Raw genomic sequence first — 15,460 nt, forward strand, 5'->3', positions numbered from 1 at the left:
GTTATATGCAGGCCAGACCAGGAAAGATAGCAGATTTCATTCCCGAAAAGTCAGTAATGAATCAGATGGGCTTTTACTTCAATCAGTGATAATCCTCACTGGTTACATACTTACCATTAAACTAACTTTTAATTCCAGACTTTTCCTGGCTTTCAATTGCTCAATCTGCTTTAATTGGATTTGGATCCATGTTCCCGATACAACACAACCCCTGAATACAACTCAGTAACTTCCATTCTAATGCAATAGCCCCTGATACAGTTCATTACCTCTGATACAATGTAATAGCCCCTAATATAACTCATTACCCCTGATCCAAGTTAATGTCCCTGATATAGCTCTATACCTCTTGATATTGCTCAAAACCCCCAATATAGATTAATAACCTTCAATACAACTCAGTAGCCCTCGATACAAATTGAGAGAGGGTTACAAACAGTTCACCGAGAGATATCTATAGGATAAGTTGTCAAAAAGTTGGCAAATGGAGTATAATATAATAAAGTGGGATGTTATTAATTTTGGAAGTGACAACAAAAGATCAAAATATTATTAACATGCAGAAAAGTTGAATTTAACTATTTATTATCACTTATATCTAACAAATAAATAGTGAAGAGTGTGACATGATGTCATGCTCTGGTGCCACTTTGAGTTACAGAAGATATTAAGCTACAAGTAAAATACAACTAAAAACAGAGTTCTTCCTCCCTTCTCATGCTCCACTCAACAACAGAGAGGTTGTGAGGGTGGTCTCCACAAAAACCTCCATGCCCACCAATGCCCCCACACCACAGTCCATTCCAGGAGTCTCTCTCTCTCTGGGGTCACCATCACCATCTCTGCTATGCCACCAGGAGAACCACACCAGGCCTACCACACTGCTGCCGATGCCACCACTGCTCCTGCCGATCTGCCAAGAGTACTGATTTGGGCCTATCGCATTGCCACAGCTAAAGACCAATGTCCTAATTCTGATGCCAACCACCTTCTCCATCAACCGCAGGGGCTGAAATCTTGAAGGCAATGGTCACCACCAGCGTCTCCAGTCCTGCGCTGGTGGGCCCACCAACATGGACGTTGCCATGCTCCAGCACCATCACTTGCTACTGGGCTCACGTTTGCTCTCTGAAGGCTCACTCTGCCTGAGGAAACCACTCTTGATGCTGCCGCCACCCATGCTTGGTAGACTGGGCTCACTCTCGTCCTGTTTAAAGAGGGAACAAAAGAAAAAAGAAAGAGTGCAGACAAAAAGAGAAGTAAAAAAAACAATTAAAACTGACAGAAGCAGACAAGCCCCAGGCCCCTACTCCACTGCCATCTTGAAGAACTACAGAAAGCTGAAACATAAAGGGATTTGGGGGTGTACTTGTGCATGAAACACAGAAAGTGAGTACTTTGGGGCAGCAGATAACCAGGAAGGCTAATGGAATATTGGCCTTTATTTCAAGGGGTTTAGACTATGAGAGTACAGAAGTCTTACTGCAACTGTACAAGGTATGGGGGTGGGGTACAGTGAGCAGTTTTGGTTCCTCTAATTAAGGGAAGATATAATTTCCTTGGAGGCAGTTCAGAGAATGTTTACTAGGATGATCCCCCCCGGTATGGAGGGAATATACTGCTCACTCAAGTTTAGAAGAATGAGAGGTGGTGTCATTGTTACATATTGGATTCTTAAGGGGCTTGACAGAAGGTAAATGCTGAGAGGATGCTCCCCCTTTGGGGAATGTGACAGAGTATCAGAACAAAGGAGTACCAACTCAAGACTGAAATAAAGCAGAATTTCTTCTGAGGATTGAACATTTTTGGAACTCCTTGCTACAGAGAGTGGGGGGTGGGGAGAGCTCTTGAATATACTTTAGGCTGAGAGAAGTTCTTGAGCAGTAGCGGAGTCAAGGGTTATAGGGAAACTGCACCAAAGTGGGCGAAGGAGTGGTGGATTAGCCTCCTCTAGTGAATGGGAGAGCTGAGTCAAAGGGCTGAACAGCCCTCTCCCATTCCTATTTCTTACATTCTTATAATTTTATGGTCTTAACTCCCACTTTGGAGACCCGAGTACAAAGGTAGATCTGTAATTCCTATTGCAGTCAGAGGGAATGCTGCGCTATTGGAGGATGCTAAGACAATAAAGCAACACCTTGTCATTGCACAACCTGGAGAGTAGGAGAGATGGTCTAGCTAATACTGATCTCTCAACTGACATCACAATAACAGGTCATTTGAACATTCCTGTTTTGGGAGCTGGCTGTGCTCAGATTAGTTATCATCTCTTTCAGTGACTACATCTCAAATGGATTAGAATAGATTCCCTACATTGCGGAAACAGGCCCTTTGACCCAACCAGTCCACACCAACCCTCTGAAGAGTAACCCACCCTGACCCATGCCCCTCTGACTAATGCACCTAGCATTGTGGGCAACTTAGCATGGTCAATTCACCTAACCTGCACATCTTTGGACTGTGGGAGGAAACCGGAGCACCTGGAGGAAATCCAGGCAGAATGTGCAAACTCTACACAGACAGTTGCCCAAGGCTGGAATCGAACCCTGGTGCTGTGGGGCAACAGTGCTAACCACTAAGCCACTGTGCTGCTCCACATGTTGACTGTAAAATGCACATGACATCGTGAAAGGTGCTGTATCAATGGACGTCTTTCGTCCTTGCGTTTGACATTGGGGCTACTCCCCACCATTCATAGCCTTCCCTTTCTATTCAGCAGAATCACCAGTGAAGAGACTGGAAACATGAGGTAACTCTACAACAGGGATAGATTACTCGATAAAAAGCTGGCAAAGGCCCAATTGTTCAAATAGTCTACTTTTGTGCCTTATTAACTTTGTGACCCAAGTGAAATGAAGAGGTTTCAATCTGAGCTGAGCTTGCATCCGCTTGAAAACATAGCTTTGTGTCAAAGTCAGGCTGAAGCTTTGGGTTGTTATAAATTCATACCAAGTACGAAGATCCCAGAAAATGTGGCAGCTATCATTCAGTGAGCTGTCCTTAAAAAGCTCAACTGAAAATAAACTGGATGTATAGATGGTTTTCCTGGTTATGGCCATAGAGTCGTGAAGTCAGACAGTATGGAAACATACCCTTCGGTCCAACCAGTCCATGCTGACCATTTTCCCAAACTAAACTAGTCCCACCTGCCTGTTCTTGGCCCATTTCCCTTGAAAACGTTCCTCTTCATGAACATATCCAAATCACTTTTAAATGAAACTGTATCTGCAGTTCATTCCACATATGAACCACTCTCTATGTGCCCCCATGTCCTCTTTTAAATCTTTCTCCTCTCACCTCAAAAATATGTCCCCTAGTTTTGAACTCCACCACCCTAGGGAAAAGACCCTTATCATTCACCTTATCTATGCTTCTCATGATTTTATAAACCACAATGAAGTCACCCATCAATCTCCTATACTCCAGTGAAAAAAGTCCCAGCTTTTCCAGTCTGTATTTATGTCTCAGACTCTCTATTCCTGGCAACATCTTCGTAAATCGTCTCTGAACTCTGGCCAGTTTAATAATGTGCTTCTTATAACAGGGTGACCAGAACTGGAGACAATATTCTAGAACAGGTCTCAATAATGTCCTGTACAACCTCAACCTGATGTCCCAACTCTTATACTCAAAGGTCTGAGCAATGAAGGTAACCATGCTAAACACCTTCTTAACAACTGTATCTGCCTATGATGCAAGTTTCAAAGAGTTATATACTTGAATCCCTTAGTCTCTCTGTTCTACAACTATACCCAGGGCTCTACCATTAATTGTATAAGTCCTTTCCTTGTTTGTTTTACCAAAACGCAATAGCTCACATGGTGCGTTAACTTGTAAACATTCTCTGCATTGACAGCAGCTGCCAGCTCTCTTGCCCTCTCCTCTGATCTTTCAATCCTTGCTCGTTTTTCTCTTCCCTTTAAACTTGGCATAATTGGTAAACTTCTATAAAAATCACCTTGTGCTGACAGTAAGTCACTTGGGCAACAAACAAAGAAACTTCCATTTCAATTGATGGGCCAAATGGCCAATTCTGCCCCTACAACTTGTGGTCTTGTGTAGCAGCTTTAGCAAATACTGCAAGGGCTCACGACGTGAATGGGAGGAGGTCACTGAGTCCTTTAAATCCATTCTACTGCCTTTCAACTAGGTGTTGACCACTCAGTACCTTAAATCAGTCAAAGCTCCGTAACACTTGCCTTGTCCAAGAGAAATCTATTATTTTAGACTAATTTACACATCGAGGGAGATCAGGGTCCAGCCCATTGTCTACCAAGAGCTGTCATTTAATTGGAAAAGAGCAGGATACAATCAAACAAGTGACTCAATCAGGGAAAAGATAATGTCCAGCTGAAATGATGCAACTAGATGATTCAGTTGTCATGGAAAGCCCATGGAAGTGGAACGTCTTGTAACTGCCAGTTCCCAATCTCGGTTATTGCTCTGATATTTATTGTCCAAGTGTTATTTTGTTTTTTGGGGAAAGAGTAACACTTTTCCTTTGCTTTCCCCTTTTCTCCTTCGACCATGGCACAGCTCCTGGCCGGAGGGAGTTATTTGATCCCACAGGTGTTGATGTTCTTTCCATCTGTGGCATCCTCCACCAGTGAGATGTGGTAATCAGTTGAGAGGGTAAAATGGGAGATGCAGCCTACGAAGCCCCTCATGTACTGGCGGTTGGTGTGGAGGGCGATCTCTTTCATCCCTCCTGACAAAGTAGGAAAAGAAGGAAAAAGAATGTGAGGCACGAGATTCCTTCAGTCGGACAACATTCTCAGTGACCACATTGACCACACCATAATGCACATTTATACCTGGATAGGAAGCTACTTATGAAGTGAGATACTTCCTGTTTATGGGGAGCTACTTCCTGACTGAAGGGAGTTATTTCCTGTGTATAGAAGGCTAGCTCCTGTCTCTAGGGAGCTATTTGTTGTGTATAGGGATCTATTTCCTGACTGAGCGGAACTACCTCCTGTGTGTGGGAGGCCAATTCCTGTACATGAGGAGCTACTTCCTGTGTATGTGCTGCTGCTTCCTGTGCAGAGGTTAGTTTATCCCATGTATGGTTTTGCTGTGCAGTGATTAATCTTTCCTGTGTCAAGGTTGCTGCTGCCTCAGTGGAGGGAATTACTTCCTGTGTGGAATAAGCTGTTTCCTGAGTGTAAACAAAGTCTTTGTACTTGTTTACGGAATATGGGTTTCATTGGCATTTTTTGCCCATCCCAAACCGCCCTTGAATTGAGAGGCCACTTGGACCATTTCAGAGGGCAGCTAAGAGTCAACCACATTGCTGGGTCTGGAGTCATATGTAAGTCAGACTTGTAAGGATGGCAGATTTCTGTCCATCTGTGAACCAGATGGAATTTTATGACAATTAACAGTGGCTATATAGCCATCATTGTTGAGATCTGTTTTATATTCCAAATTACTTCCTGTGTGGGGACATCTCCTTCCTGTGCAGAGGAAGATCTTCCTATACAGATCAGAGCCGGTCTGCGGCTACTTTGTACATAATCACCTCAAGCATCCTCTTAACAGAGGACCCCACATTGATTCTGTCCTCAGAGGTTTCTCTCGGTTTTGGATTGTCCTAATTCTAACTGATTACTGTACTTGCTGTCTTCAGGTGTCAGCGAGTCTTTTTCTTAGGCCCATGCACAAACCTTGGTCTATCCTCCACAGTGGTCAAGGAGGCTATTCAGCCCATTAAGTCTGCAGCGCATTCAGCAAAGTCATAGTTCATCTGTAACCCAACTCCATCCCCCTGCACTTACTCCATCTCCCTCGGCAGACCAATCTAACAACAATCTGTCAAAGAAGATTCAGTTGATGACTAGCCAGGCTGATGACTTATAACTATCAGCCCAAGAAATCCCACGTACCCAACCAGAGCAGTCCCTTACTCTGCTGATTTCACATCACGAGGGGCTAGCACTTGAGGGGAAGATGGTAGTGATAATGTCACTGGACTGGTAATCCAGGAGCTCTGAACAGAAGTCATATTAAACTCAAAATGTTAACTCTGTTTCTCTCTCCACAGATGCTGCCAGACCTGCTGAGTTTCTCCAACATTCTCTCTATTTGTTCTGGAGGCCTGGGTTAATGCCCTTGGGACATAGGTTCAAATCCATAAGAGCAGATGGGAGTATTTAAATGCATTAATAAAATCTAGAAAGTTTAATTTGCCTCAGTGATGGTAACCATCACACTGATTGTTGTAAAATCCCATCTGGTTCACTATGTCCTTGAGACACAGAAGTCATCCATCTTTACCTGGTCTGGTCTACATATGAGTCCAGACCCACAACAGGCTATGAGCTGCACTCAGAAATAACCAAGCTTCTCAGTTCAAAGGCAATTAGAAATAGGCATCTAATGCCATTTTACAAAGAAAACTGGCATTGGTAACTGGGAAGTTCTGTGCTTTCAGTGATGGTGTGCCCTGTTTTCGAGCTAGGAGAGAGTCACAGCACTGTGCAGTCCAGTGACTGTCTAGTACTGATTGCCTCTTACCGACATATAGTGGTCCATTCATGTTCAACTGACGCATCTTTCCTGGGGACTTGCCAGTTTTCGCACCATAATCGTCGACCGTTAGCTTGCCTGACTGCCCATCCCTGCATTACAGAGACATCAAACACATGTAAATGATGTAGAGAGCTCTAAAAGAAGTTGACTTTACCCTGTACACACAAACACACAATGAAACACACAGGCAGGAGATTCAGATGTTTAGCTAAGCATTCCATCAATATCCCAATACTCAAACAACAAGTCATTGCAATCATATCCTTAAACAGACATGCACAGCCACAGACAACTGTACAGCTTAATACGCGCACGCGCACACACACACACACACACACACACACAAACGGACACATTGATGGACTCTTTGAGAGAAGCCTATAACACAGAAGCATGGGTTGTGGGATTTGAGGAGATTGTAGAGATAAGGAGTGAGGAAGACAGTGAGGAACAGATTAAATTAGAGTAAATTAGAATCAGTTTGAGCTAGTATTGGATTGGGAACCAATAGAGATCTGTGAGCAGAGGGCTGCTAACTGCATGGGACTTGGCAGAAGCAGTGAGAGCAGCTCAGGGTGGAACGTGTTTTGTTGATAGAGTTCTGGTTGGAATGCCATGCTTCTTGTGCATATCTTTGTTTGGCCAAACCAGAACTCTATCAACAAACACATCGAGTTAGACCCGATCTACCATCCTCTGAGAGAAAAAAAGAAAAAAAAAGAACAGAAAATGACCTCACCACAGGAAATGACATCATTAACCCAAAGAAACCCAAACATATAAATAGAAAGCAGGAATTATGAGAAGTGCTTCGCCTGAGGCCCACTGAAGATGTTAGGTAAAAACAATGACTGCAAGGGCTTTTGCCCAAAACGTCGATTTCGCTGCTCGTTGGATGCTGCCTGAACTGCTGTGCTCTTCCAGCACCACTAATCCACTGAAGATGTTACCTAGTAGGGTGACAAAATGTCTGGAAATTAACCTTCCAGCTCAGTGAGCAAACCTACATCCACAACCTCAACCTGAACTAAAATTCTTCTCAAAACTCACTTGGAGAGGATCGCTGAGCTCCAGGTCAAATGAATCAAGCCTAATGCAAACATAGCGAGGGCAGCATTGGAACAGAGTGTTATGGGGAACAGGAAACTTTGGCCAAGATATTTCAAACAGATTCAAAGATGCCCACTAACCTATGGATGAGTTTTACTTTTGGAGATTCCCGAACATCGGCCCCCTGTTGTAATCATCTTCAGAAATCTGAGAAGCTTCTCTTCTTTCCTGCTTACTGTTAACAACCCTTTTATCTGCCTTCCTTCTTATTTCTGAATCTCTGGCTGCCATCTCCATCTATCTGCTCAGTTCTGTAACCCCCAATCCATGTCATCAGCTGAAATATCACCTTTTCCCAATTCTGAAGAAAGGTCACTGAACTCAAAAGATTAACTCTGTTTCCCTCTCCACAGATACTGCCAGACCTGTTAAGTTGCTCCAGCAATTTCTGTTTTTGTTTGTTTCAGACCTCTAGCACCCACTGTTCTTTGTTTTATTATACCAGCGCGGAAGATCTTAGTTGAAACTATGCCTCCTTTTACAGGGGTCGGTGCTTTCTGTGATTTAAGTGTTGACTTGATTGAAACATTTAAAATCCTGACAGGTTTGACTGGGTGGATGTGGAGAGATTGTTTCTTCGGGTGGGAGAGTCTAGATTTGTTTAAATATCAGGGGTCACCCATTTCAAACAGAGGTAAGGAGAATTGGTTTCTCTCCAAGGATTTGGAACTCTATTCCAGAAAAGTTGGAAGAAATGAGAGCCTTTGAATGATTCAAGGCAGAGGTGGATAGATCTTTGCTAATTTAAGTGGGGGGGGGGGATGGGGGGAATGATTTTCATAAGTAGATGGGAATGCGGATTTGGGATTACAATCAGATTAATCAGTGAACTGAATGGCCGAACAGTCCCAAGAGGTTGAATGGCCAATGCATGCTCCATGTTCAAATGTCTTTCTGTCCAGCGGAATTAAAGGATCCACAGTCCCAGAGGACCTTACGCTATTCTCTCATTGCAGAGTTATGACTGGTGATGCTTTCATGTGACAGTCACCAAGCCTCAGGCAAGGGAAAGGTTGAGAAAGAGGGTCAGATTCAGCCAGTGTGGGAATTGAACCTACGGCTGTTGGTATTTCTCTGTACCACAAACCAGCCATCCAGCCAAGGGAGCTAATTTGCCCCCAGAATCAGAACCACTTTGACAGCTCCTGAGAGTGGATAATAGATGAAGGTATGTGAGGGGTTCAGCGTGCCCGGCAGGAGAGAGGTTTCTTTAGTCTCTTCACGTGATGAGAGCATCACCAGCAAGGGCAGCATTTGTTGCCTCTCTCTAATTGTCCTTGAACCGGGTGGCATTTGTCTGTGTCTCTGGATTGCACCTCCAATGTCGTTATCATTCCACTACTGTGCCTCCTCAATACCTATCCTTGAGAACTAGATAGATGAGGGGAAAGACTGCTAGGTAGGTATGAGGCCAGGTGGGAAAATGGTATGGAAAATAAAGAGCATAGGGTAAAGCATGAAGACCACTGGTGACTTGTTGCAAGGGGTCTATGGAAGGCAGGATGGGATAAATATCGTGGAATGCTCTTACACCAATTAGCAGAGTAAGGTTGAGGCTGAAAGGTCACTATGGCGAGATGAGATAACAGTTAGGATAGGTAGTCTCCCTGTTAATTGTCATTATGACAAGATTGGGACCATCAATATTTGGGACATGACATTAAATATCTAATTAATAGTTAGCAGGGTCAGCTTGAGACAGGAGACTTTTGTAATTGATGGAATAGCTAAATATATTATCATGACAGGTTAGTCTGGAATGGAAGATCACTGTAGCAGAGGTGATAATAAATATCTAATCACGACATTAGGAAAATATTAAATAGGGTCTGGAATGAAAGACCATTGTTGCAAAAGTTAGCACGAAATATCTAACCGTGACATTAGATTAACATTAAGTAGAATGTACAACTAGAGAGATAATGGGAACTAACATCACTGGTTTATTGTGTAGCTAGAGTGAGGTTCTTTGATTAATATAGTTGGACATGCTGATAAGCCCTCTGAAACATGATAAAAAAAATATAAAAATCACTGACCCTGAGGTTCGGGGGCATTTGAGAATCTGTTTTCTCAGTGTCACGGTTTTTGTTTGCAAATAAAAGACCTACTTCTTGAAGAACTCTCTGTGTCTCCTGGTGATTCTCTAATTTTCTCCAAGAAAATGGCCAGTTGGGTAGGGAGCCAAGTGGGTCCTGGGCCATCTGGGTAAATGGTAAATTGCCAGTTGGGTGGGTGCGAGCTGAATGTCAAGGAAACCTGGAAAGTGAATGAGTGCTAAGTGAATCGGGGTCAGCCGGTATGGGGTGGGGAGTGGCAGATTGAGAGGTTGTGGCATGTTGGGTTCAGAGGGGGAGAGTCTGAAAAAGGTGTTAGGTCAGATCAGGAATTATCGAGTCAGGAGAGGGGGTGCTATCAAATCTGGGAAGGGCTATGTCGGGAGTTGTGCCAGGTGTTGAGAGGCTGTAATGGAACGGGGGTTCAGTGCCGAGTTGTGGACTTAGAGCAAGTTTTTAATCCCTTGGATAAATATTAACTTAACAGCAGCAGAATACTCTGAACTCTCTGCTTTCACTGGATTCTTTCAGAAAGTTCCAAAAGAAGGGGGAGTAGCCTGATGGAAATTTCAATTTCCAGACAATTCCCATGTAGTTAGCAGCATCTGGGATTCCATGTGATTCTGGTATGTGACTATGCTGCTCTGACACTATCTGACCATCAACCACTGGCTTAGATAGCCCCAATATTTATTTGGATTTAATTGATTATTTAATTGATCCAGGTTAGGGTACCAATTCGACAGTAAGATATCTCAGAGACAATGGAGGATGGCAGGAGAGGAATTCTTAATGTTGGTCTGTACAACACTGAGGTAAATAATTTTCTAAAAATTCATCCTGTCCCGGCTGGCCAGCATTTACCATCCATCACTAGTTGCCCTTGAGAAGGTGGTGGAACCATCCTATTCATGTACCTGATCAGGAGCCTTTTAAATGTTGTAATTGTACCCACCTTCATCACTTCCTCTGGCAACTTATTCCATATGTGCACCACCCTCTGTGTGAAAAAGCTGCACCTTTGGTCCTTTTTAAATGTTTCCCCTCTCCCCTTAAACTCTTTACCTTTAAACCCTCTTCCCTGAAACTCTCTCCCTCTAGATTTGGACTCCCCTACTCTGGGAAAAAGACCTTGGCTATTCACCCTATCCATGTACCCCCCCCCCCCCCCATCTTATGACCACCTCTGTGGTCATCCCTCAGCCTCTGATGCTCAAGGTGAAAAAGCCTCCGCCTATTCAGCCTCTCCCTACAGCACAAACACTCCAACCCTGGCAACATCCTTACCAATCTTTTCTGCACCCTTTCAAGTTTAACAACTTTACTGCAGCAGGGAGACCAGCATTGAACGTAGTATTCTAAAAGAGGCCTCACCGCTGTCCTGTATAGCCACAACATGACATCCAACCCCTATACTCAATGCACTGACCACTCTGGCCACATCTTTGGAGGGAGAAACCGAGTTAATGTTTCGATTCTGTTATGAGTCTGTTGTGACACTTTCGCAGAATGACTAAGGTCTGTCCACAAGCCGCAAGTCAGGACAGTGATGAAATAATCCCTACTCGCTTGGACGGGTTCCGCAGGGGAATCATACTTGACTCGGAAGATTAACTCAGTTTTTCTTTCTCCACAGATGTTGCCAGACCAGCTGAGTTTCTCCTTTGTTTTTATTGCAGGTTTCCAGCACCCACAGTATTTTACTTTTACTTGAATGACTCACCGAACTGCCTTCACACGGTGCCATCTATCATCATGAAATGATCCATTTACCATGATGGCAACTGTTCCACTGCCAAGGTTATAGCTGGAACAAGAGGGAGAGCATTATAAACACCCAGGTAAATACAGAAACAACAGAGAGAGAAAGCAGTATAAACACCTGGGTAAATACAGGAACAATAGATAATACTGTTGTTGTAGCAGCTTGACTAAAGTTGATGTAACGTGGCTGAAAAGGAGTTTCCAGAGGTAAATCACAGCCATGTTGGTCTCTGTATAAAGATATTGGATAACATAAGATTCTCCATATGAAGAAACATTAGGGAATTTACTGAACATTCTGTGAACAGGCAGTTCAAAACACACAAGCATTTTAATAGGGGTCATTTTTGAAAAGCCCAGTTAAGCCACAGTCCCAAGTTTGTTAATTGGTAAAAAGAGAAGGAAAAATCTGATTCTACAATATTCTAGATTTTTCCGATAAAAGTTAATTAGAAATGCAAACAACAAACTACTGTGAAAGGCTTAGTTGAATTTCTTGCGCAAATGTTTGTAGGCAATAAAAGTGGCCGACTGCATCATTAGGGACGATAAAGCAATAAATGGTCTAAAATGCCACCAGTACAGGAGGGGGGCAAAGGAATGTTGTAAAAAGAGAGACAAAAACTGGAATAGCTCAGCAGGTCTGGCAACATCAGTGGAGAGGAGTCAGAGTTAATGTTTCAGGTCCTGTGACCCTTCTTCAGATGGTAGCTCGGAACTTTTTCCCTTTCTTTTATCTTTACTTGTTACATTCTCCATCACTATGAACTCTCTTCCCTCCCCACACCCCAATGGGACTCTCTGTTCTTTCTCACCTGGCAGTTAGATGCACGGTTGTTCTGCCATTCTCACATTCCCATCACTTAATCAGTATTAACAACATCTTTTCTCCCTCAGCACATTACACCACACTACTCCCAAACCCTTCCCCCAGCTATTTCATAAATGCTGACCCCTCCACACTTCCCTTCGGCTCTGACGAAGGGTCATCTAGAACTCGAAATGTTAATTTGCTTTCTCTCCATGGATGCTGTGTGACCCGCTGTGATCTCCAGCATTTTCAGTACAGATTCCAACATAAAGAGGCATTTGGATGGGTATATGAATAGGAAGGGTTTGGAGGGATATGGGCTGGGTGCTGGCAGGTGGGACTAGATTAGGTTGGGATATCTGGTCAGCATGGACGGGTTGGACCGAAGGGTCTGTTTCCATGCTGTACATCTCTATGCTTCTATGATTCTATCTGCAATAATTTGCTCCTAGCTAGAAAAAAGTTAGTTTTTATGCAGAAGACGGGGTGAGGGGAAGGGCTAAGGAGTAAATGATGGGTGGAGATAGAGCTCAAGGAGAGAGAAGAACAGTTGAATAGACAAAAGAAGTGGATAATGATTAGCCTAGGAGAATGAATAGCTAGAAATGGCAACTATTAGTGGATAACAATGGATTGCATGCAATAACAGACCATGTGGTAACAAGGCGTGGGGTAAGAACATGGAGGAAGATATCTCAAACCCTAAAATTGTTGAAATCGATATTGAGTCCTGAAGGCTGTAGAATTCCCAAGCGGAGAATGAAGTGCTGTTCTTCCAGCTTGTGCTGAGCTTTGCTGGAGCACTGCAGTAATGCTGAGACAGGGACCTTGGTCAGGGAACACTTGCTGCAGTGCCACAATAGCATCATGCTGGTGAACGGCTTGGAAGGGATCTGGCAGGTGCTGGTGTTCCCACGTACCTGCTGTCCTTGTCCTTTTAGATGGAAGTAGTTGTGCATTTGAAAGGTGCTGTCTGAGGATCTTTGGTGAATTTCTGCAGCATCTTATAGGTTGTACACACTACTGCTACTGAGTGTTGGTGGTGGAGGAAGTGGATATTTGTGGATGTGGTGCCAATCTCCTGGATAGGGTCAGAAGCTTCTTGAATGTCATTGGAGCTGCACTCATCCAATTAAGTGAGGAGCATTTTATCACATTCCTGGCTTTGGGGAGTCAGGAGGTAAGTTATTCACTGCAGGGTTCCTGGTCTCTGACCTGCTCTTGCCACCACAATAATTAAAAACCTAGACCAGGTCAGTTTCTGGTCAATGATAACTCCATTGGTAGTGAGGGATTAAATGATGGTAATGCCTTTGAATGTCAATGGGCAATAGTTACATTGTGTCTTGTTGGGGATGGTCATTACCTGACATTTGTGTGATATGCATGTTACTTGTAACTTGTCGAAGCAAGCCTGGATATTGTCCAGATCTTGCTGTGTTTGGACATGGACTGCTTTTGTTTCTGAGGAGTCACAAATACTGTTGAATCTCTACATAGAGACCAAAGAACTCACCTGAATACCAAGGCACCATCCTGGAGACCAAGTGAGATGAAGTCACTGTTAATCCTCATGGTGCTGTCTCCTCTCCAAAGCAGCAACCCATCGTCAGCTGTCGTCTTGAACCTCATGAAGATATTGGACCTGGTTCCTGAGACTCTGCTCAGAAGATTGAAGGAAAACAACAATCTCAATTCAAAGCTAACCTGGAGTCATTAACTCAAAATGGAGCCATCACCAATCAACTTCAATAAATGGAATTCAGATTCACTCCAAGTGAACAAAATAATGAGAAAAAACATTCAACAATTTCATGAGCTTCCGAAACATTTATCCCCCCCTGTTTTTGGCCTCTGGATGACTGATCGGTCCATAAGAATAAAGACATTAATCACTGAATTGTTATGATGTAGAAAGAGTCCATTTGCCCCATAGCAGTTGCACTGTCATTACCTTGTATCAATCTCCGTTTTCCCCATGCCCTTGCACATTATATTTCTCCAAATAATCATCTATTGCCCTCGTGAGTGCCTCAATTAAATTGTGATGTTGCAGGGCAAAGTGCAAGAGGGAAGAGGTTGCATAACGTGGAGATGAAAAGACAGAAAGCTGAATTTTACTGAGTAGTTTTTGAGACTGACAAGCTAACACCATCTTTCAGAAAGAACAATATTCTACCCAAGCCATGGTGGAAGAGGAAATTGAAAAAGAAGTATTGAATTTTTTTGATCCAATCATGGGATGAGAGCATCACTGGGTGGGTCAGCAGTTTCCTTCCCTAAAGGACATTAGTGAACCAGATGGGTTTTTCCAATAATCAAAAGTGGATTCATGGTCATCATGAGACTCCTAAATTCAGATTTTGTTTTTCATTGAATTCAAATTCCACTAACTGCCATGGCAGGATTCAAACTTTGGTCCCCAAGAACATTATCTGGGTCTCTGGATTAACAGTCCAATGATAATATGATTTAGGCCACTGCCTTCCCAGTGTTCACTGCTTGCACTTAAAATTGATGAGGCACCAGATGCCATGTACCCATCAACACTGAGGGAATACACAGTACAGAGGCCCTGGTCTTCATTTTCAAGATTCTCTTAGATTTGAGTTGTCCCAGGGGACGTGAAAATTGCAAAAAAAAACTATTGTTCAAAAACAAAGGTGGAAGAATAAGACAAGCAATTGCTGACTAGTTATTTTAACTTTGGTGGTGGGGAACATTTTAGGAACACTAACTGAGACAAAATTAATAGACACATAGATAAATCTATGTGAGGAAAGTTCGAACTTATGGAATAAAAAGGTTAACAATTTGGATCCAAAATTGGCAGCCGGAAACAGTGAATAATAATTAATCAACATTTTTGGTCTGCAGGAAGATTTGTAGTGGAATCCCCCATGCATTGGTATTGGGGTCCTTTAATTTCATATATATATTAACAAGATCTATCTTGCTATGCAGGGGAGTGTTGTGGATGATACAAAACTGGTGGATGATACAAAACTTTGAACATTGGTAAACTGTGGAGGACAATGTGGAACTTGAGAAAGACATTGAAAAGTTTAGTCAAAGGGCATGGACAGGAGGGGAAGGAATGGAGAGATCTTACTGTAAGTGAATAAATGCCACAAAGTGTTGAGACAGATTGAAAAAGCAGTTAGTAAAACATATAATATCCTTGGGT

General features: G+C 43.1%; 1 protein-coding gene across 6 annotated transcripts in view; it reads right to left on the bottom strand.

The window, feature by feature from the left end:
• Nucleotides 1-4,250: 4,250 nt before the first annotated feature.
• egflam (EGF-like, fibronectin type III and laminin G domains) overlaps nt 4,251-15,460 on the bottom strand; it is a 113,662-nt gene continuing 102,452 nt past the window's right edge. For all 6 annotated transcript variants that reach the window (XM_072593333.1, XM_072593353.1, XM_072593343.1 and 3 more), the window contains 4 exons: nt 13,790-13,933; nt 11,422-11,505; nt 6,517-6,620; nt 4,251-4,708 (listed from right to left, as the gene is read on the bottom strand). In XM_072593333.1, the coding sequence (XP_072449434.1) occupies nt 4,554-4,708; nt 6,517-6,620; nt 11,422-11,505; nt 13,790-13,933 (487 nt within the window). In that variant the 3' untranslated portion in view covers nt 4,251-4,553. The remainder of the gene's footprint in view (nt 4,709-6,516; nt 6,621-11,421; nt 11,506-13,789; nt 13,934-15,460) is intronic.

Source organism: Chiloscyllium punctatum, chromosome 2 (genome assembly GCF_047496795.1).
Source record: "Chiloscyllium punctatum isolate Juve2018m chromosome 2, sChiPun1.3, whole genome shotgun sequence".
Classification (NCBI taxonomy): Eukaryota; Metazoa; Chordata; class Chondrichthyes; order Orectolobiformes; family Hemiscylliidae; genus Chiloscyllium; species Chiloscyllium punctatum.